We start from the raw sequence: 22,782 nt of genomic DNA, 5'->3' as shown, positions 1-22,782 counted from the left end.
CTGTCCTCCGCCCCCCCAACCTCCATCCTCTCCGCCTCCCCACCTCCACCCTCCACCCTCCACCACTCCCCCAGACAACAGCTTCATTAGACTGAAAGAAGAGAGTTTTCGCAGCTTTGTCGAGTCAAGACTCACAGCTCCTTCTCTCCTTCTCAATTACTCCTTTGTTGGAGCCAATTCAAGTTATTGCACTCCAAACCATATGGCCTCTGTGTGTGTGTGTGTGTGTGTGTGTGTGTGTGTGTGTGTGTGTGTATCTCAGATGTGTCAGACTCTCTGCAGAAACACTGACTGTCTGTTAGTGTTGTTTACCTGACACGTTTTAGATAACCTCTGTAGATCAGGTAGCTCTGTGTGTTTGGAGGTCACTTTGCATTCTGGGTATTCACTGCAGTTTCTGACAGCTGCTGTTTGTTTATTTATTGTTGCTATTATTTTTAAAACGTATTAATATTATCTTATTCTCTATAATCGAGAATATTTCAGCACAAATCCTCTTATTTAAAGTATATATTTTTAATAAATGTCCACTAAATGATATGAACATGCAGGATAGCCTCACTGAAGTACAAACATGCAGTACTGCTTGACACCACATTTTAAACATATTTTGGGTCCAAACAAATGTCGAATGTTGTGGAGGGAGTCAGCTTTATTCGTTATATAAAAGGAGTTTAATTTTTCTCTTAAGGTGCAGATTCAGCAGGTTGCTCCACATTAAGTTTGCAGATTAAAAAAGCAGCTTCAAATATATTCAAGTGTTTAATTGATTATCTTGTCAGTTTAAGGATTCAGGTATTTTTAAAACCTCAAAAACTTTATTGTTTTCTCATCTTTGAGTTTTAGCCAATCATACTGTTTCTATTAAGGAATTTTAATGTGATTATCTGCATAGTTTAAGGGTTTTTATAAGGGATAGCAATCATTTAAAGGGGCTTCACCCCAAAGTTGTGTTTCTGGATAAATAATATGATTTTGCTCTGAATGCGTTAAATGTGAACTCCATCATCAGCAGACAACCTGTCACTCAAAGCAGCTGCACCCTTAATCATGCATAACTTTAACCCTTTATAAAATGCACTCAGGTGTGTGTGAGATGAATGCATTAGTGGTTTCATTTGTCTGCTCAAAACAACAAACACCAAAAATGTCAAATGTTGCATTTATTTTGCGTCGACTTCAACCTGTGAATTTCTGAATTTCCACCATCAACTAACCCACACTGTTCTTCTGCATCCACGTAATCATGAACCAATCATTTGTGCATAACGCATGTACTTTGGAAGGCTGCAATCACGTAACCAATGGGCTGATGGGATTAAAGAAGGTGGTCCTGAGTGGTCCAGTTTGAAGGCAGGTTGGGGTAGTGAATGGGTCACAAAACACAGGACTTTTCCCCAGGAGACAGGTGTGTCCTCACCGTGTTTCTTTTCCTAAACCTAACCACAGTAACTTTACTGACCTAAACCCAAAGACACCGAAACATGTTGTTTAGGACATAACATCGATCATGGGGTTCTACTTCGTAAAATATCACATGAACTGTTGTATGAGGACACTTTGACCAATGAGGAGGAAACAGAGAACAGGTGAGAGTTTACAGATTTTATATCCTCTGCAGTGTTTTAGTCTGCAGAGTGTTCAACATTCTCTACAGGTGAGTAGCGGATCAGGTGACCTTCACCTGCATGACATATACAGTAAAGCTTTAATGGATCATCTGAAGGCTTTCAATTCAAATTGGTTCATGTTAATGGATAATTATCCCTGAAATGTTACAATTATTACAACTTTCACCTAAATTAAAAAATCATCATTAGTATTTTTAGAGCGTAGAAACCTTTAAAAAATGTACAAAATAACATTACGGTTAACTGCATCTTCTTGAAGGACCTAAATGTTTCAATTAAGATGCTCATTTAAGGTTAATTAATGAATAAAGTTGGTTTTAATTGTTTATCCCCACAGTTTACGACTGAGCCCCAGAAGGGTTTTCATTTATGGAATAACTGAACGATATAAGATGTTTTTTAAGAGAAGCAATTGCATAAAATGTACCAAATAGTATTCAAACTGCCTCACAACTTTCAAATTCATTTAGAAAAGGATTTCGACTTCTTAAAATGCACAGAGTGGCATCTTACGTCACTGGTGGAATTTAATTGGAGCTTAATGTGGATGAACTGAATAAAGAACTTTTGTTTCACACACAAACTTTAAATGTGCAGCAGCAGCAGAAAGTTTCAGTCTGTTGGTTTTAGAAGCTGCAGGTTGAAGAAAGATGCCTCGGTAAACACATCCTCCTCCTCTTCCTCCTCTTCATCACGTCTGTGCACACAGACACTAAGCGTGATCACATACAGTGTATTCTCTGTCCTGTCTGTAGTTATGAATCTCTTCCCGTCTCCTCACAGCCGTCTTGTTGTTCAGGAAGGTTTTAATCTGAAGGAACGTCGCCGTCCATCAGCCGGCTGAATGCAGCCGCCTCCATCGTCAACCCGCCGGCCTCCACCTCCATCAATCTGCTGTTGCATTCTGGGAGCAGCAGCTTCCTATTCACTTGTCTGCGGCTGTTTGCTCAGGGTCATAATTTACCTCCGGTTTACCCAACATTAGCAGCCACAAAGGGGATGGTCTGGACCGAGGGTTTATCTGCGGCTGGACGGTGTCATGGCAACGCCACGACCAGAAAACACAGCACCTGAAAAGACACCAAGTCATCACGGAGCCCCTAAATACAGGGTTCAACTTTCAGTCTTCATTTCCACCTTAACATCCCTTTAATAATCAGTTTAAGGTGGAATGATGAAGCTTTAAGAGTCTAAACCAACTGAATTTGACCTTTAAAAACTCTAAATGTTGTTTCTGCTCCTCAGACTGAGCTCACATGAATGATGATCAGATCAGGAGGCCACTGACTTCCATTCATAAAGTATAGTATGAGTTTAGTTGTTTAAGTACAACTCCGTGTTATTGTATACTGTTCTTGAACACATCCCAACTTAAGAACTATGTAGTGCATCTCTTAATTCTTTCTCACTTCCTTTCCCTTCTTGGCTCTCAGCTCCACGCCGACTGCTTCTCATTTAAGATGTAAATCTTTAACAACACAAACATATATTTTCAAATTTAAAAGAGTCTCAGTAATTTCCTTAAACAGCTGGTCACTGTAGTTTTTATCAAACAAACAGGAGGAAATAGTGCATTAGTTGGGGACAGTTTTTAGCGGTGGATTAACTCGTCATAGTCTTGTGCGGCAGAGCCTACGCCGTTGTGAGCATTTATACTTGTGCAGTGGTGTGTCTGTCACTCTGCAGTTACACCTCCAAAACACTGGTTGGCAGTGGGGTTTAAGTCAAGTGTGGTAAAGACTAGTTGATTCAAAACACACATTAAACACACATTAAACATGGCTTAATAGAGACAGTTTCAAAAACAAGAACACAAATCAGCTTCACTATAACTCGCAGCATTCACAGACAAACACTTGTCTTTATCTGGACACATTTTCCCCACAAATACAACATGCTAACGTTACTAGCACAAGCCTATGGCATTTTACATTGTATAAATCAGCCTAGCAGCTAGCGGACTTTTCCTCTACTCATATGAAGCCAGGGACAACAGCAACATTTAACAAAGGTAACGTTACAAAATTTGGCTCCATCACAACTCACAAGGTTCACTGACAAAACAACTGTCTTATACTAAACACGTTTTCCAAACAAATACAACATGCTAATGTTATTAGCACAAGCCTATGGCATTTTACATTGTATAACTTAGCCTAGCAACTAGCGGAGATTTTCTCTGCTCATATGAAGCCAGGATAAATCACACACAAGACTTAAAATGTTATTTATGTGGAGGCTTTATTGTCTTCACAATTTATTGTTTCTTATCTGTGAAATTAAAGTAAATCAAAGCTTTGTTTCCACTGAGGGAAATGGTTTCAGCTTACAGAAAGAGACAGGAGGTCTGCGTCGCCGCGACATGTAATTACATTTCTGGGGAGGTATAAATTCCACCTTAGTCAATAAATTCAGTGTCAGACCTATTGCAGCGGTATGATACCGGGCAGTGGCTCTTTCTGATGGCACCGGCAACTACCGTAGTGTAAAGCTAGAAAGTCCATACATGCAGGACTTTCACCAGGGAGCCTGCTGTTTGTTTCCTGTGTGAAACCAAAAGTCAGTGAAGTTATTTTAATAACATTGTAGTGTGCTAGTATGTAGCATGCCACACCAGTGATGTAAGGCACATTACATATGTTATGAGACCTAACAAACGTACTTGTTGACATTGTTATCTTTGTCTTGTTTTTTTTAAAATTTATTTTAATGTATTTTTGAAAAAACACAATGCATGTAACAAGTGTCAATTAGGATGCAGTATGTGAAAATCCAAAACCATTGCCGGAGGCTACGTAGCACGTTATATGTTGACATTAAGGTCCACTGACAGAACGATAGTGTTTGATCTACATATAGTGCTCTAATGAGGATTTGTGGCAGCAGGATGGGGTATGTGGGATTGAGTCAAAATAAACTACAGTGTGTGTGTTTATTGTAATGAAGGAACATGTCACAGTTTGGCTCACTGATGTGTTTTTAATAGTTTTCGGACAATAATGGATCACAGATCAAAATCCAAGTTCACACACTATCTTACTCTGTCATGCAACACTGTGGAGACATCGACTACGTGGAAGTTTGAATCATTGAATTATTCTAGTTTTGTGACCAAAACCATTTCAAATGTAAATTTTACAATAGGTGTCTGAATTATTTCTGTTTAAATTGTTATTATTGACAGAAAGAAGAAAAGTATCAATAACAGTTTGGTCTTATATGCTGGATTTTAAGGAGATTATTGGATAAATCTTGATGATAATAAAGACACAGTGCTGCAGGTCCTGGTGAGAGAGATGTTCGCCACGGTGTTTCAGAGTCGCTCTGAGGTTTTGTGTTCCTCGCTTGTGGTTATCAGAGGAGGATTTAATATCTCAGTAACTGTTGTTCAGCTTGTGTTTTACAGGATTACTACAGTTGTTAATCTGAGTGGGAGCAGATTAGACTTCTTCTCTCCTTCAGCTCAATCACTCGCCTTTGTTTCCTCCTTTTCCTCGAGAGTCCTCCAGCTTCTTCTTTTATTTTATTTTGTACTCTGTGTGTGTGTGTGTGTGTGTGTGTGTGTAGTGGGGGTTTCCTTTGGTTCATTTCATTCTGTGTTATTTTCTCACGTGTTTCACTTCATTGAAATTCAATCACATCTCGTGTTGCTGAGACTTAATCCTGTCAGAGCTTCGCCCCGGACGGACCTCTCTCCCTCTGCTTCTTTCTTTCATTTGGATTTTTTTTTCCACACATTTTTTTTTCTGCTTTTCTTCTTCTTCTCTTCATTTAGCTGCACAGACACAGTTCATACTGAAACAAAACTCAGTGCGTCTTTTAGTAGTTGTTTTTAGCTTGTAACAAAAAGGTTCCAAAGTGTCAAATATTCACTTAAAATGACATTTTTTTTAAATAAAAAAATAAGTGTAGATCAGTAACATTTACAAGCATCTACTACACACCAAATCTGCACTGCAATACAGCTGAATTTATTTATTTTTTATAGTTTTAAGAGGTAATAACAGCTTAAAGTAACATAAAAGCATCACTTAACTTGTAGATAAAAGCAATTTAAGATGTAAATTAGAGACTGGATGGATTTTTTCCATGCAGGTAATCCATTAATAATATCTTGATATATTACTTTTCATTGAATATTCCTCTTAAAGCACCTTATGGCATTAGTATTAATGGCTGAGTGGTAAAACATCACTGTATGTGGCAGCATTAAGAAATGAGAGGAACAGACCCAGACAGCCCTGTCCACATATTTTTGGCCATATAGTGTAAATGTAACCTGTGCCACCCACGCGCCCGTCAGCTCTCAGCCAATAGAATCACAGCTGTAAACTGTCGGACAAGCTGTTGGATCACTTTGAAGTGACTGTAAACTACAAAACCTCCACCTTCTTCTTCAGTCACTGTTTAAACTGCTTCTCCTCCCACACACACACACACACACACACACACACACACACACCAGCTGATCTGAACATATAGCCCACTTACCGGCTTGTTCTGGAACTTTCAGCCACATCTCACAGTCTTCTTCAACTTTGTAGTTTCTGTCACGTTCCTCTTTCCCTTTCATAAAATCTTTTCAGTCATAAATATTTTAGTATTTAACATATTTCTGCAGAATTTTGTATCAACATCAGAAACAAGCAGAACAGATGAGAAGTTCAAGGGTCTGTGCTTCAGTGGGGAAACCTAGATTTCATTTTAGACAGGCATGTTTCCCCAAATTGCAGGACAGACAGTCAGCTTGTGTTCTTTGGTGAGTTAGCCGCTAACTGCTAACAGCTACTTTTTAAATCTCACACAGTAGGTAGCATAAATAACACATTGTCAAAGCATCACATGATGCTGTCCTGTCAATACAGACATCATTTCTGCTCTGTCACTACCTTCATTTCTGGCTCTGAGGTGAGTCAACTCTGTCCCCCCATTCTGTGATCGTACCTGTTATACAGAACATCGAGGCGGAGTAATGGTGTGATAGTCGCGACTTGAACAGGCAGTGTAAGAGGGACTTCTGTCTCAGGGAGGTGGAGGGGATGGTGGATGGCGTGTCACCTTGGCGAGACACCTGCCAAGCTGCAGACTACTGTTTGAAACCAACAAACAACACAACAACACTGGCTGTCTTTTGGTGACAAATTGCGCCATCCACCAGTGTTTGCGGCACCAAAAGTGCGTTTTGTCACAGACACATTGTGGCGTTTCCAGCTGTGTTTCAGCCACGGAACCTGAGTGTTTAAATTCCAAACATGATCTTTTCCTAACTATAACCAGGCTGCTCAATGAAAGCTTGGAGACAGTCTTTGACCCCACGGGAGCTTTGGCCTGTGACACATGTAACTGGAGTTGTGATGTCGGAGTATTACAGCAGATGGGTGCACTCAGCCTGACAGAACTTTATATACTTTATATACATTAGAACATTTGCACATAGAAAGCATCTTTGTTTTTCATACAAATATATTTTGACCCAAGGCCGACTGTGGACGCCTTAGTGAAACAAATCAACATCCCCCATATTCCATAATAACATGCCATCTATTGAACCTTTCAGCCAACACATTGTCACTCCAACCTCGTCACACATCAACATCTGGTCATGGACTTTCCACATACGACATGAAAGGTACCCTGGGTGTGTTGGTTGTTTGCGTTCTGGGACGCCGTGTCAAGTTCTGCCTGTTACATTGAAGTTAAAACTTCAAAATACACTTCTGCTTTACAGAAAATTTACTGTCTACATACTGTCCCTTTCTTTCCTACAACAACAAACGCGCGTGGTTAGGTTTCAGAAAAAAAAACAGGGTTTAGCTTTATAGTCTTATAGGACGCGAGCATTGGCCTCTCGGCTGAAGGTCGGTGTTTGCTGGACCCTCCCACCCACCGTACTTTCACTTTTGCTACCTTAACTTTTGTTCTTGTCCCACTGCATTTCTCCCTGACACCGCCAAGCACCATTGAACTATGACGTTAAAGGACGGCTTTTTTCGTCAGTGTCTTTGTCAAGCGCCAAATTTCAACGACTTCAGTGTGAGACCGAGCTCTTTCAGCAACTGCAGACCACATTTCACTGTGCGTGTGTTGTATCCCAATGATATGATGCGATTTGACGCTGTGACGTCTCCTCATTTTAACCTCCTTGACCACAACCCTGTGGGTTTTGTGTTTAAACCTAATCACACCTTAAAGAGTTTTGTTAAAATGTAAAGTTTCAATGTCGGCTACAAAATAATGTACAAATGTCACGTATACATGGTTTGCAAAAACACACAATTTGGACATTTTTTTCTGGCACTTGGGTCGGAGTGAGTGTTGTTGGGTAAAAAAATGTCTCCACAATGTTCACTTATGTTCCTTTTTACTGAAAATCTCTTTTTAGCACAAATGTTTTTAAAGTTTTAGAAGATTTATTCAAGTTTCTTTTTTTTCTTTCATCTTACACTCATGTTTCTTCCTCTTCCTTCTTATTTTTTTTACTTGTTCCGTCTTTCTCTCTTCACTGATGAAGATCTATTCAACCTGCTCAAGACTTCTCTTTCTCCTCTCCACATTCTGTTTCATGCTTCCTTGCTTCTTTCTTCCCCTCCTGTCACTCTCCAGCTCTTGTAAAGGCATGGACAAATACAAAATGCCGCAGAAAGAACAAACACGTTTTAATTCTTGCGTCGATTTTCTTGCAGACACCTGTTAACTCTGACATCAGTAAAATGCAGAAAACAGGATCTTTACTTGTGTCGGAGCGTTTTTTTTTAAAGTGAGGTTTATCCTCTTTGAGTGAAACAGGATTTAGGATTTGCAGACTTGTTGTCGGGGCCTCACAGAGGCTTGTGCCGGCCCTGCAGCCGGGGCAGAGATGATTTGTGTGCAGCCTGGGTTTGGTTTTGTTCCTGCTGAGGCCCATTTGAATAAGAATGATGCCAATAGAGTGGCTGAGGCAGAAAGAAAGCAGCACAAAAGGCCAGAGGAGCTGAATTTGGACGAGGGACAAACCAGGAGAGGAGTGAAAAGAAGTGCAGGGCGGACGGCCACAATGGAACAATTCACCTTATAATCGCTTTGATATATTATACATGCCTGAAGACTCTAAACATTGTGTAATTATTTATAAATGACTGTCCCCCCCGTTCCTGCAGAAGAAAGCCGCAGAAAGACTCTGCAGGTCTCTGCTTCTTCTCCGCTGAGCTGCAAACTGAATAAATGGAATAATTAATGGAAAATGGTATGCCTGTCTCATAAAGATGTCTTTAAAAAACACTTAAAGAAAATTGGCCTGGGCCTGTATGCGCTCATGCTGGACGGGTTTACTGCTGCCTGAAGAGATGAAAAGACAAACAAAAAGCCAGACTTCATAAAGTGAAACAGTTCGCATCGCTCCGTCTGCACACACCAAAGATCAGGGTCATTTTTAATGCTGGATGTGGATTGTTGATCATGGATCAGACGTCGGGTACGCCTCTCCGGGTCTGCTCCTAACTGCTTTACATCTTATTCATCTAAATAAATATTGTAGGGGATGTCTGCCTGCTATTTCACACTACGGTGTTCCTCAAGGCTCTGTTTTAAGTCCTGTTTAATGTTATAATTATGTATTTAGGAATATTGAGATCATGGGTCAAAACAACTCCAGCAAAACCCCACCAACCAAATTCTGTGCAGTTTTCTGAGTATTTAAAACATATTTACATCACAGTCTGGTGCCAGATGTGTAATTCTGGTGCAGAATATCAAATTCCTCCCATGTTAATTTATTTCATTTTTTGGTTTCATTTAGTTAAAAAAATATATCAGCCTGTTCTCATGCACTGCTCATAGGTATGTCTACGACAAGTAATGCACCGGAATTTGCACATGTCCCATGAATGCTGCAATCACATTACAAATGCACTGATAGGAGCAAAGACGAAAGTAGAATAAAGAGCAAAAGCCTGTGAAAGAAGGCTGACTGGGGCAGTAGATGGGTCAAAAAACCTTCACCAGGAAACGGGTGTTTGTGTGACATCATCACATTACATATGTGTCAGTACATAGCGTGATGACAACCAACCATGTTTCTTTTCCTTAAACCTAAACTACATAACTTGACATCAAGTACGTAACATGACAACATCTGACTGTGCTTTGTTTCCTAAACCTGTACATAACTCTACGTTAAGTATGTAACATGATGACGCTAACCCAAAAATCTTTTCTTAAGCCTATCCTACGCACTTCACTTACCTAAACCTAATCTACGTAACTTGATTTTCCTAAACCTAACCAAGATAACTTTACCTAACATGATGACATTGAGCCAGGGTTCTTTTTCTAAACCTAAGTTAACCACTAGGGGCACTAATTTAGATAAATGAATAGATAGATAGATGAACATGTGTAACGTGTGACTGCAGAATTTAAACTCATCTTCATACAAATATTTCTGATGACATAAACTGAATGTAGGCAACCATTAGGCTTAAATGCATTTGTCTGTCAGACATGATGATGTCAGTGACTGTGAAGCTGCATGTTTTCAAATTAAACGAGTGTAAAGACATCTGTTAAAAGATCCTGCAGCAGTTTTACCCTCATTATCCAGTCAGATCATTTCTGTTCATGATGTGCAATCATTATTTTTCCAACTAAGAAAATTTCCTAAAAGCGTGACATGTTTTTTTGTTGTTGTTGTTTTTTTTTTTTTTTTAAATGCTAAGCAATGAATCCTTGTTTTTGGCAGTCAGTGGACTTCAGAGTCCAACCTTACATTTCAGTTGTTAATAATCAGATTGTGTTCAAAGAGGCTGACCTACCAAGACTCATTAAAATCCCCTCACTTCTCAAAACTGATGCTCCTGCTCTTTTTGTAGATAATATTCCTCTTTTCTCACTCGTGTGCACCTGCCTGTTTGATATTTGCTGCCAAATGCTTTTATTGTGAAACACTTTGTAACTTATTTTAAATTGACAGAGTTATCACATTACAAAAAAAGAAATCAATTTAAACACATTAAAGAAATGAAGCTTTCAAATTTTCAAATTTTTGTTTTCTCACATTCAGGATTAAAGTTTTGTTTAAAGTTTATTATAAAAGAAAGAAGTTCATAAACTGTCTGAAGACATTTTCCTGTTCAGAGCTCCAGACTTTTCTTTGTGTTGTTACTCTGACTGAGGTGAAGGATGTTTCTCTTTCTGTCTGTGTTAGAGGATGGATGGATGGGTGGATGAATGGATGGAGGGATGGGTGGAAGGATGGATGAATCCTCCGGAGCGTGTCTCCGCCCGGTGGGGAGCAGGGTGGAGGGGGGGGAGTCCTACTGACTCTTCTTTCTCTATTCTTTCTCTTTTTTATGTTTTTGGTTTTAACTCTGAAAGTGGGTTTGGTCTTTTCTCCCTCACAGGGAGGAAGGAGGGGGGAGGAGGTGCGGGTTCCTGCTTGTCGTTCGCGTGGCCGGCCGCTGGCTCTGATTGGCTGGCCGTGATTACCGGCACGCTTCTCTGTGCGGGGCGAACAAACACCGCAGGCGTCATTATGTTAATGAGCAGCTCCCGCGGCACGGGGCAGACCTGCCGCAGCATTCATCCTCCTCATCCTGCACTCTGATGCCAGCGAGGAGGGGGGGTCACGGGGGGGTACCGGAGCAGGGGGCCGGTCATTGTCCCGTCCACAGTATATAAGCGGGCTGAGGCCGGTCGTGTGCCAGGCTCACCGGCTCACACGAGCTGATCCAAAGCAAAAAGACGCAACAAGACGCGTGCCGCTCGTCCTGCTCCAAAACACTCGGTCCTGCTGATCTCAGGAAACTTAAGCTGACTTCAGGTAAGTTCACTGCGCGTGACTCCGCTCACCTGCGGGACTCTCAGCATCACACTGCACGCGCTCCGGTCAGCCACAGGTCCTAACGCGCTCCTCTCCTCTCTCCACAGAACAAACCTGCATCATGGACTCCGTCTACTCCGACATCGAGAGCAACAGCTGCGACTTCTTCCCGCACACCGACGATGAGGATTCCCGCGCCAGCCTGCGCTCCGCCTCCCCGGACTCCTCTCCGCTGTGCCCGGCGCGCTCCCCGGAGCCCGAGCAGCAGCTGCAGCAGCAGAAGAAGCGGCGCCGCGGACGCGCCAGAAATGAAGCCACCGTGCAGGTGGTGAAGAAGAACCGGCGCGTAAAGGCCAACGACCGGGAAAGAAACCGCATGCACAACCTGAACGACGCCCTGGACACGCTGCGCGGCGTCCTGCCGGCCTTCCCGGACGAGACCAAACTAACCAAGATCGAGACTCTGCGCTTTGCGCACAACTACATCTGGGCGCTGTCAGAGACCATCCGTATCGCCGACCTGCAGGCGGGAAAGACCAGCGACGCTCCTCTGCTGCTGAGCTCCGTGCGTCTCGGAGAGGCCCCGAGTCCCGGCAGCGACGCCTGCTCCTGGAGCTCCAGCGGCTCCTCGTCCTCCTCCTCCCCGTCTTACTGCGCCTCCAGCCCGGGCAGCCCCGCCGGGCCGGAGGACTACAGCTACCTGCAGCAGGACGCTCTGTACGGCTTCCGCAGCTTCGTGCCGGGCATCTACTGAGCGCCAGGCCGCCGGAGGAGGCCCGCAGCCCCGCGGACTCACAGACCAGAGAAATGTAGAGACATATAACGGAAACAGCGGGACAGACGGACAGTCCGCTTTCTGTTGGAATAAGAGAATCACTGTTTGCCTTACTGAGCTCATTACTTCACACATGTCTCTACTGACGGATGTAAATGAGAATAACTTAATTTGTTCTTTATTTAGTTCTGTTTTATTTTCTATGTTCCTCCAAAAACCTTTGCACTTTGCCCCCCTCCTGCAGGTTACAGTCAGGTCTCTACACATCACATTTTTTTGTATCTCGGAGGTGAAAAGTCAATTTTACAATTTGTAGAGTGATAAAGCAGAAAAGAGAGCGTGGAAATCGAGTTTGAACGCTCTGACAATAGACTGAATGGAGCTGCCCTCATTCATTATGTATTCTGCCCCCCTGCCCCCCCACTCACACTGACACCCCCCCCCCCCCCCCTCCACGTTAGATTATTGTTGTTTTATTTATTCCACTCGTTTTGTTTCGACACATGAAATTTGTATTTTGTACATAAAGAGATTTTTATTCTATTTACTGCTGCAGCCAGTTTTCTACGAAATAAAGTTATAACGTTTCTATTAAAATAACTTCTGTCTTCACGTGACTTTTTTTCCTCTCATCGAAGATGTGTGCTGTCATTTATAATCTCAGTATGAAATCATCTGAATTTAAAATAACTCACAGTCTCTATAATAACGACGCACCCAGCCTGTGTCTGCAGACAAAAGGCCCAGGGTGCATTGAAATGTACTTTTATGATAATTAATATTAATAAGATAACGGTTTGCTTCCAGCAGCAGGTGGAAACAAGTTAAACAAAGATCGTCTATTGTGAGTTGTAAAGTTTTACTGTCATGTTAATGAGGAACTCACATATAATAAGACTGTAACACCACAAGATAAACAGCCGGCCTTTATATATTAAAATATGAAACATAAAATGGCACCAGTAATAATTTTACCATATTTATTTGGGTGCTAAATCTAAATAAAGTCAATTAAACGTTTCTTTTTTCGTTTGAGAATATAACAGGTTGATAAAGTACTGTAATGTAATGTCCCTTAAAGCAACCCACAGTTTGTTTGTTTTTACATTAATATTAAATTAAAAATTATATTAGAAAACTACATAGAATTTTTTGGCTCAAACACTTTATTTTAACTGCAGCAGATCAGATAAAAAGAAGCTCAAGAGACGCCTGAAGTTCCTGGAAGGCTGTAATAAAAGTATTATGAGAACATTATGGGGCAGGGTGGAGGTGGTGGAGGTGGTGGTGGTGGTGGGGGGTGTTAATCCCCCCCACCCCCCTCCTCTCAGACACACACACGTCCAGCAGCAGCGGTCTTGTCTCTGCACGTGTTGAGGATGGACAGATAATCAGGGGACACCCGGGGGGACAGACTCATGCCAAGGAGGACAGAAAAGAACAAAACAGAGGAGGAAAGAAAAGGAGAAGGAAAATGAAGACGATGGTAATCCTCCTGCAGCATTAATCTGTCTGCCAACAGGCCCGAGAGGAATAAAAAATAAAATAAAAATAAATGAAATTAAAAATGATAATAATAATAGTAATAATAATAATTGTAGATATTGTAAAAATTAGATGTTTTATTTATTTTATTTTCCATCTGAATTAATTGAAACATTATAAGAGAAAGGCCTGCAGGTGGACGTGATGTTTGAGTTTGGGATTCAATTTATTTAAATGGCCAATTTAAAAAAAAAATCTGATCAAAGTAATGTAATTTAGGGACTGTTCGTTACTTACAAGGGGGGAGGGGGATGGTGCAAAAATGGGGAGGCATGTGAAATAATTTTTGAAACAGTGGAGGGTTACAAAAAGAACTCTTAAATTTAAACAGTGCCATTTGCTTTATATGCTCTTGAGAAAGGAAAAATTAAATTAATAATTTCTTATTCTCTCTGGTATTTTTTGTCATGTTCAGATATGCTTTGTCGTTTGTTCAAAAACATGTATGTTGATGTTATCCAATATTTAGACTCTGATCATGTCACGAGATGTGTGCACAATGGCAGCACCAAGGCCCGTCATAATAGCGTGCTCTGGGGCCTGTCGCAACTATCTAATGCCACTGCTTTGGAAGGTGTATTTTCTTTATAAATCACCAAGGTTACAGCCAGGAACTGTAAATGCAGAAATTATTGTTGTTTTCACATTTCCAACAATCTTTGAACACATCATGTGGAATAAATGCTTCTGTCAGATAAAAACCATAACTACCAAATCTGAGCTTAAAATAATGATACTTCATCAAAATCACTTTCTCCATCTCATTTAAAGTTTTGCAAAAATAAATCGTTTGCATAAATAAACCAGCATGAACGACAAAACTGGAAAAAAGGGACTTTTTTTTTTTCAGCTCCGGGATTTTGATTATAGCTTTTAAGTTCTTAAAATTCAATGGTGGACATACAAAAAACTAAACTAAATTAAACTAAAATAAAATAAAATCAAAACCCAGATGTCAGACCCCAGTCACCCCTCTCCTCCAGTAAGTAAAGAACAGTCCCTTATTGCATTTGATTACTTGTTGATTATTTTACTAACAAATGTTTTCAACTTGGCAATGAGCTGAAACAATGGAAATGGACTGTGGCAAAAGAAGGTATCACACCTGTCAGACTGGGTGACCCCACCCCTTGACCCTAACCTTAAGCACTCAATCACTCAAAACACTCAAGCATGTTTTTAACAGTTGGGAACACTGAGTCACAGATTATGGTGCAGCTCCAGAAAGTCCTGCATGATGGAAATATGCAAAGCAACAGTATGAATGTTCTATTGCACATAAACATTTTACTGAAACGTTTTATTTAGATGTAACCCCCCCTGTAATCACCAGCATTTTGATTATATTTTTTCTCAGTAACTGTAATTGATTACAGACACAAATGCTTTGTGATTTCATTCCATGATTCCAGCACAGGTGATAAAGCAGAGAACAGTTGGGTCAGTGAATGTAACACTGAGATCCTCACAGAAACATTTATTAAAAAGATTATAACATATATGTAATAAATATTCATGTATAATTACTTATAATAAAAACGCTCTAACAGTCAAATGTCACAATAATGACAGAGAGTTTTAACATTTTAATTTGATGTAAACTTTACGCACACGGTGTATGTTGTTTTATTGTTCATACATGAGATGCTGACTCTGGCTCATTGTCGGTGTGCGCGGGGCCGTGCGCTAATTGAGCGGGATTAACCGCCGCCGGCTCGCGTGCACCTGCAGACTCATAATGAGGTCCAGTAAGTTTGAATTATTTTCCTATTGTGGCCGCTGAGAGGATGAAGCCAGATCTGTCAACAGAAGAGGAGCAGGAGGAGGAGGTAGAGGAGGAGGAGGAGGTGGAGGATGCCTATTGGCTGAACACACACACACACACGCAGGGTGGAGGCACGCACACCAGGGCCGGGCACAGCGCCTCTGGGGGCCCCGGGGTTATCAACCACATTCACTGATGGTGTCCATCATATGTTTAGTGATGTTCTCAGCGTAACCATGGAAACATGTTTTTCTCCCACATCTGACTGTCTTCTTCTCCACAGCAACTGCAGCAGAGGCTCATGGGTACTGTAGTATTTAAAGGCAAAAACAGAAGTGTCATGGATTCAATCTGACGGTCAGAACAGAAAACTTATAAATGGTGGTGACAAACACAGAGGTCCAGTCAAAATACTTTTGCTTACATTTTGCTGATGATACGTGAACCTGTAACAGAGTACTTCTGCTCTGTGGTATTAATACTACTGCTGATCCTCTTCTACTCGTAACACACTTCTTAGAGAGTTCAGTCCAGTACTGTTGCTGTGTGCAGAGGTGAGCTCGTAATTTTACATGAATTATGTAACTGTAGCCTGTGTAAAAGATGTAACGTCAGACACCAAGGCTGACATTGCTGCTTGAAGAACGGAGTTTAGAGCCGAGGTGTCATCTTTCCGCTTAATGCACGCTGAAACGGCTACTATATGGGAGACGGAGGGCACACTCAACCACCATGATTTCAACATCAACGAGATGGAAGAGCACCATTTCAGACCACAAACAAGCGGTCGATAAGCTGAAAGACCGGAATGACAGCGTAGAGAACAGAAGCCGCCATCAGAATCTAAGGATTATTGAGATCCCAGAGGGTGAGGAAAATGGCAGACCTACAGCAATGATGGCTGAAATGTGAAAACTAATAAATAAAGTGAAAACAAAAAAGACATAATGTCATCTGTGGGGCACAAATTCATTGGATATCATACGAACTGTTGTGCATGCACTTTTTTGTATGAATCGTTCTATGAGAATACGTTGGGATGGGTCCAAAAAAGTCCAGCCTTTCGTCCAGGAGCCAGCTGTTCACTTCCCTTGTGAATTTTGAACCAAACTGTGATGTTTTTTTCTAAACTTAACCACATGCTTTTGTTGCACAAGGAAATAAATGTAAAGACAAGGTGTTTTTACTGAGGTTGTTACTTTAATGAACAGAAACTCAACTCAACTCAACTCAACTCAAATTTATTTATATAGCACATTTAAAAACAACCTCAGTTGACCAAATGCTGAACAGGCTATGGAATATAAATATAATCAGTAATTAATTAAAAAAAACATTCATTCTTCATCTGCAAAACAATGAAAGGAGATTTTTTTTAAAAATTGACCCCAAGGGGAGCATATACAATGAGAATAAAATAGGGCCCAAGACGGAGCCTTGTGGTACTCCACAACTAAGTGGGGACGCAGCTGAAGAATACTGGCCAAAATGGACAGAGAAACTTCTATTCAATAGATAAGACTGGAACCATTTAATAGCTGTACCTTTAATGCCTACACACGAGTTAAGACATGACAGGAGAATGTTGTTGTCATCGACCGTGTCAAAAGCAGCAGACAGATCCAAAAGGACCAGGACAACAGAGTCGCCAGGATCAACAGTTAAAAGCAGGTCATTAAAAACTCTTAAAAGGGCGGTTTCTGTGCCATTCTTGTGAAAACTGAATTTTATTTTGAAAAGTCACAATGCATGTAAGAAGCATAAATTGAAATGGCGACCCAGAATGTCAACAGCAGACCCGAGGACACCTGACCTGTCATATGTAGACGTAAAAGTCCACTGACAAAACTGCACATTTGACAAGTTGGTACAGTGTGAACCCAACTATAACCTTTCAGTCCAACTCCTGACCGGGGGGGGGGGGGGGGTGGGGGGTGTCCACACCTGCTGAGGAGGACACAGGCTGGATCACTGGACACTCGTCAGAGAGGTTCTTGGCAGGCCAGGAACCAGGAGAGGACCAGGAGAGGACTAGGTTAGAGATAGAGCCAGCCCGGCCTCACCTGGGATCAGAACTTCAGGAACCAGCAGCTCCTCAAACTGTTCAGTCCGAGAGTCTGTGAGTTTAAACAGGACTTCAGGTTTCTGCAGAATTTAGCCAAAGGCTCTACTATCTGTCTCTACTGTCTCCACTGTCTCTACTATCTGTCTCTACTGTCTCCACTGTCTCTACTCAGCTCTGTTTTCAGGTTGTGGAGTCTCACTGAGATATTTTACTGTTTTATCACCTCATTAAGTATTGATCAGGACAAGATGGAGGAGACAGCAGGCTGCCGGCCCCCAGCACCCCCCGGTGTGTGTGTATGTGTGTGTGTGACAGAGAGAGAGAGGAAGCTCGGGGGGCTCAGCTGTGTCGGGCTGCAGGGAGCTGACCCCCCCCAGCCTCCATCTTTAACTGGACACCCAGCAGGTCGTTATTGTAACAGCGGAGGAGCAACAGTGTGATTAAAGTCAAACTACAGTTAATGGACAACAGATGGTGCAGAAAGAGAAACACTGAGTTTCCATCCTGCTGTTTTTTTATCAACATTTTCAATTTTCTCCAAAAAATCTGAATCAATGTGAAAAGTGTTTCCTGTGTGAGTGTGCTGTGTGAATAAAAGCAGAAACAGACTGAGGGAATAAATGTAATGTACAGACCAATATTTTGAATTTTATATGGTCATGGAAAGATTTTGATTCAGATTCAGACAACTTTATTGATCCCACCAGGGGCAATTAGTTTGAACAGCTTGCCTTGCACACATACTATAACATACAGTAACATGTAGACACATAAATAGATGAGTAACTCTGGTTAGAGTAACTCGACTCAACTGGTTAGTTTGACAAGCAGGCAAAGCGTAATGACTCCATGACGGCAAAAGAGAAAACACTCCTGCAGAAACAAATGCTCCAGAAGACATTAAAATAGTTGTGGCTTTTTTTGGTGATTGCAAAAACCAGTAAAGTCCTGTTGAGTCTCTGATATGATATTTTATTTATTTATTTATTCAACCTTTATTTAACCAGGAAGCTCCACTAAGACTGAAAATCTCTGAGGTAGCCGAGGTAGCAGCCAATGAAAACTCTTTTAAATGCAGCAAATACAACATATGATACAAAAATCGACAAGAGAACAACAACTATTCAAACATAGTGGCTGCTCAAGAAAAACAAGCACATGTCTCTGTCACCACATTCTTTATGATGCCCTTAAATTCATCAATGAATGTAAGTGTTTCTAATTTTAGATCTTTCTGACGATTGCTCACGCCCAGGTTGCAGAGTAAGAGAATGCAGTTCTCCTGCATCTTTGAGCAGCTTCTCAGCAAAACGTGTACGAAAACTTACAAAAATCACAAAAAAACAAACATAGTAGAACTCCTGTGGTGACTTTCCTTCTGTTACATAAACATTTATTCATATTGATTACTAAATAGATATTACTGACGAAATATTTACCTCAATGCTGAAATTACCAGATTCTCATGATAATAACTGCTGACTGATACTAAATGTGGAAGTTATTGGAAAAAAAATATGATGCTTTTCACAAAAATATTTATAAAAAATAGAAAACAGCACTAAGTCTCATATGAAGAGGTGTGTACAGTGTAGTGACACATTTTTATATTATTATTTTTTTTTGAGATCAAGTTTTTCTTTTATTTTTATACGACAATAGCGTAATATATAAAATATATTAAATGTGATTTATTGGGACACATTTACATGGACGTTATTAAAACAACGGCCATTATTTTCTATTAAAATATTTATGAAAACTAAACGAATTACACATTGAGAGTGTGACACCATAAGACCAATTTAGTATCATTTTTTAATCATAATTTTCACGAACATTGAAAATATCCTTTAAAGAGTGAGGAGGTGGGGCGCCCGGTGGCTTAGTGGGTAGAGCAGGCGTATGAAGGCCACGGGCTCAACTCCAGCCTGTGGCCCTTTGCTGCACACCTTCCCCTCTCTCTTCCCTCTTGCTTAGACTGTTCCATCCAATACAGGGCAAAAAGCCAAAAAAAATCTTTAAAGAGTCAGGAGGAACCCACAGAGAGGAGTCCTCTCAGTCAGTATATCAGATTTACATCCGTGTGAACAGGTCACACTCACTAGAGATGTGATTTTAAGTCTTTTCTTCTTTAAGCTGCAGGTTTGCTGCAGGATTGTTCTGATCCTGGATCAGAGCCTCAGATCGACGGGTTGTCGCCCTGAGGCGACAGCAGACACACTTACCCATCAGCACTGATCCCAGGTCAGCCTGAGCAGCCACCTCAAGGTCACTGAGTCACCTTTAGCCAGTGACCTTTGACCTCTGGCTCACAGCAATCTGCTTCACAACAGCAGCTCAGTTTGAGTCCTCTCCTTCTTCTTCTCAGGGAGGCTGCTGAGAACAGAACAAGTACAAACAGTAATAATCATAATAAATGTTATTTGTACAGGACCTAACATACAAAGTACTGAAATAAAATGTTTGATAAAAGTGACATAAAACATAAGAAACAGTGGCAATTAAAGCAACTTGCTAAGAATAGTTAAAATTGGATTACCCCCAAAATAAGAACCAGATCAAACAGATAATTACAAGGTATACAGTTGTGTGTTGTCTGCATAAAGTGAAATCATTACACTGACTGATGAGGTTTTGTGTCTTTTATACTTTTTAAAACATCAGTTTGAGTTTAACAGGAGTTTTGGTCTTTTGTTCAGTCACTTTATAATCTTATTACCACAAATGTTTGAATACTTCTGTCCATCTTAGTGATGAAAATACATACCTGATAAGGCTGGTTTTAATTTGAAGGTATTAATAACATAACTAGAGAGTTTTTCACTATGGTTTGTGGTATAAATGTTTCTGGACACTTTGTGACTCGTACTTGACTCATCTTTGTTCTCTGAGGTAACGAGTTGTTATTGGACATATGTTCTGTTCTTATCTCAACAACTGTCATTTATTTACCTGTTTGTTTACCCATCACCTGGCCCCTCCCCCGTCCCCCTGCGGTGACTTCTGTCCATCAAACAGACGGTGATACTGAGAGGACCAATTAGACTCAAGTTAAGCTTCTATTTTATCAACAAGTCATTATCCTGCAGGAGGAGGAGGCCGCCGGCCAGAGACAAGCCTCAGCTCAAAGACACACCTACTCATCGTGACACTGATTGTACTACTGCTAATAAAACTGCTCATTTGGAAGTGTTTTAAAACATTGTGTAAGTATAAGATCACATCAGCTGTTGTCAGATCTTGTGAAAGTTTGTTACTGAAACAGAAACATGCCCTGAACAAAGTTAATTTTCTCCTGATTTGTGTGTCTATAAAAAAAAGCAATTTTTTGTGTCAGAATGTTTAAAGGGTTGGGACTTCTGAAAAATGGGTCCAGTAACTACTTTGGTGACTATGGGGCGAAGGGAACGGTCATAATCTGTACTCACGTTCGCTTTTCCTGTTGGAATGAATAGACTCAGGGTCTCCTAAAGAGGAGAGGCAGTGATAAAACCCACCCAGGAAATTAATCTAAAATGGGATGTCTCGGTTTATCAGTGGTCAGAGTTGTATATTTTCAACTCTTGGCAAATACATAGTGCTTAGTGCAGAATAAACACTCTGGCACATAAACACTCTGTAGATATGTGGCACTCCCACTACAAAGAATTAAAAATATATGCAAGCCTCAGAAGATGAGGCGGAGCTGTTGCTGCAGCTGCACTTTCTTCTTTCTCTGGCATTCAACGGCAGACTAGAACACCTGTAGATGTACATGCTGCACCGACAGGTCCAGATCCCTGGGATCTCTGGTACTGATGGTACTGGAGAAAAACTACCATCATGCTTTCAGGATTTTGGCTTTGGCCTGATTTTGAAGTATCGGTTCTCACGACTACGAACACTGCATAAAAATAACAGACAAATTTGGATGAGCATTGTCTGTTTTCAAAATGCACTTCCATTATAACAGGAAATGTACAGTTTGCATACAGTCTCTTTCAAAATAAACGGACCACGTTGGTACAACACCGCAAATTGAAATTGTTTTTCTTCAACACAAACGCGTGCGGTTAGGTTTCGGAAAAAAGAACAAGGTTTGGCTTTACAATCTTACAGGAAGTGAACACCGGCCTCCCAGGTGAAAGTCGGTGGTTGTTTGACCCTTTCACCACCCCTCTCACATGTCGTACTTGGACTTTCGCTGCCTTAACTTGTGTTCTTGTCCCAACATGTTTCCCTCTGACGCTGAAGCACACTGTTAAACTATAATGGCGATCGGCTGCGGATCACACCAATGTTAGGACAGCTTTATCGTCAGTGTCTGACGCTGCAAGTCACTGCCCAAGTGCCTAAATTTCAATATCTTTGGAGTGAGAACGGGTTGCTCACCAACTACTGGATGAAAAGGTGTGACGAAATGTGGTCAGGATGAATTGTAAATCCTTTGGAGACATGACATTTCATTTAGCGCCATCATTAGTTGACATTTTAATGTGTCCAATACCTCCATTCAGTTTAATTCACTCTGAGTGCAACAGGTCAGCTCCCAACTTATTTCACAATTTACTGACTGGAACTTTGAGTCTCAGGTCTCTGGGGTATCTGCGGTCTCTGCGGTCTCTTGTAGTTGGAGTGTCTCTCAGAGAGACAACAGTTTGGTTAATGAGCGCCTGCTCCTCTGCAGCACGCTCCCATTCAGCTCATTGTAAATTCCTCCACATTGTTCTCAATTTGTTAACCCACTTTATGTTCTTTGTCTGAGAGGACTAAAGCTCTCTACAGTGTCCTCCTCCTCCTCCTCTGACACTTTTTACAGCAGTGTTCACCTCCTACTCTCTGCCCTCAAACACTGAGGGAAGAATTCCTGCAGTCAAAAGCCTCGTGGCCTTTTCCTCCTCCTGCTCGCTCTAACCTTTCTTCTTCCGTGGTTGAAGATGACTCCACTGTCCACCTCTTCCTCCTTTTGTCCACATCTTCCTCCTCTCTTTTTGTTTCCTCCGACACTCTCATCATGAGACGCAGGACGCAGGTAAGCAGATTCTTTCTGTTTCTGTCCACACTGAGACACATAATTATGACTTGTGAACGCAAGATATTATCTTGTGCAGCAAGATTTAAAAGAATATATATATATATTTTATCTTGTATGTATGTTATAATAAATCAGATTTTATAAGTTAATTTTTTGCATGTAAAAAATCAAAGCAAACTGTATCCATA

At 41.1% G+C, this 22,782-nt stretch overlaps 1 protein-coding gene across 1 annotated transcript; it reads left to right on the top strand.

Moving 5' to 3' along the window:
- Positions 1–11,219: 11,219 nt before the first annotated feature.
- neurog1 (neurogenin 1) lies at positions 11,220–12,638 on the top strand. Its single transcript, XM_033633594.2, has 2 exons — positions 11,220–11,427; positions 11,535–12,638. The coding sequence occupies exon 2, from the start codon at positions 11,549–11,551 to the stop codon at positions 12,179–12,181; it is 633 nt and encodes a 210-aa protein (XP_033489485.1). The 5' UTR covers positions 11,220–11,427; positions 11,535–11,548; the 3' UTR covers positions 12,182–12,638.
- The last annotated feature ends 10,144 nt before the right edge of the window (positions 12,639–22,782 follow it).

Source organism: Epinephelus lanceolatus, chromosome 7 (assembly GCF_041903045.1).
Source record: "Epinephelus lanceolatus isolate andai-2023 chromosome 7, ASM4190304v1, whole genome shotgun sequence".
In the NCBI taxonomy this organism is placed as follows: domain Eukaryota; kingdom Metazoa; phylum Chordata; class Actinopteri; order Perciformes; family Serranidae; genus Epinephelus; species Epinephelus lanceolatus.
This window is presented reverse-complemented; position numbering and strand designations above follow the sequence as displayed.

Bases quoted from the DNA above. Each gene is read 5' to 3' on its own strand.
- neurog1 (XM_033633594.2), top strand. From the start codon at position 11,549: ATGGACTCCGTCTACTCCGACATCGAGAGCAACAGCTGCGACTTCTTC.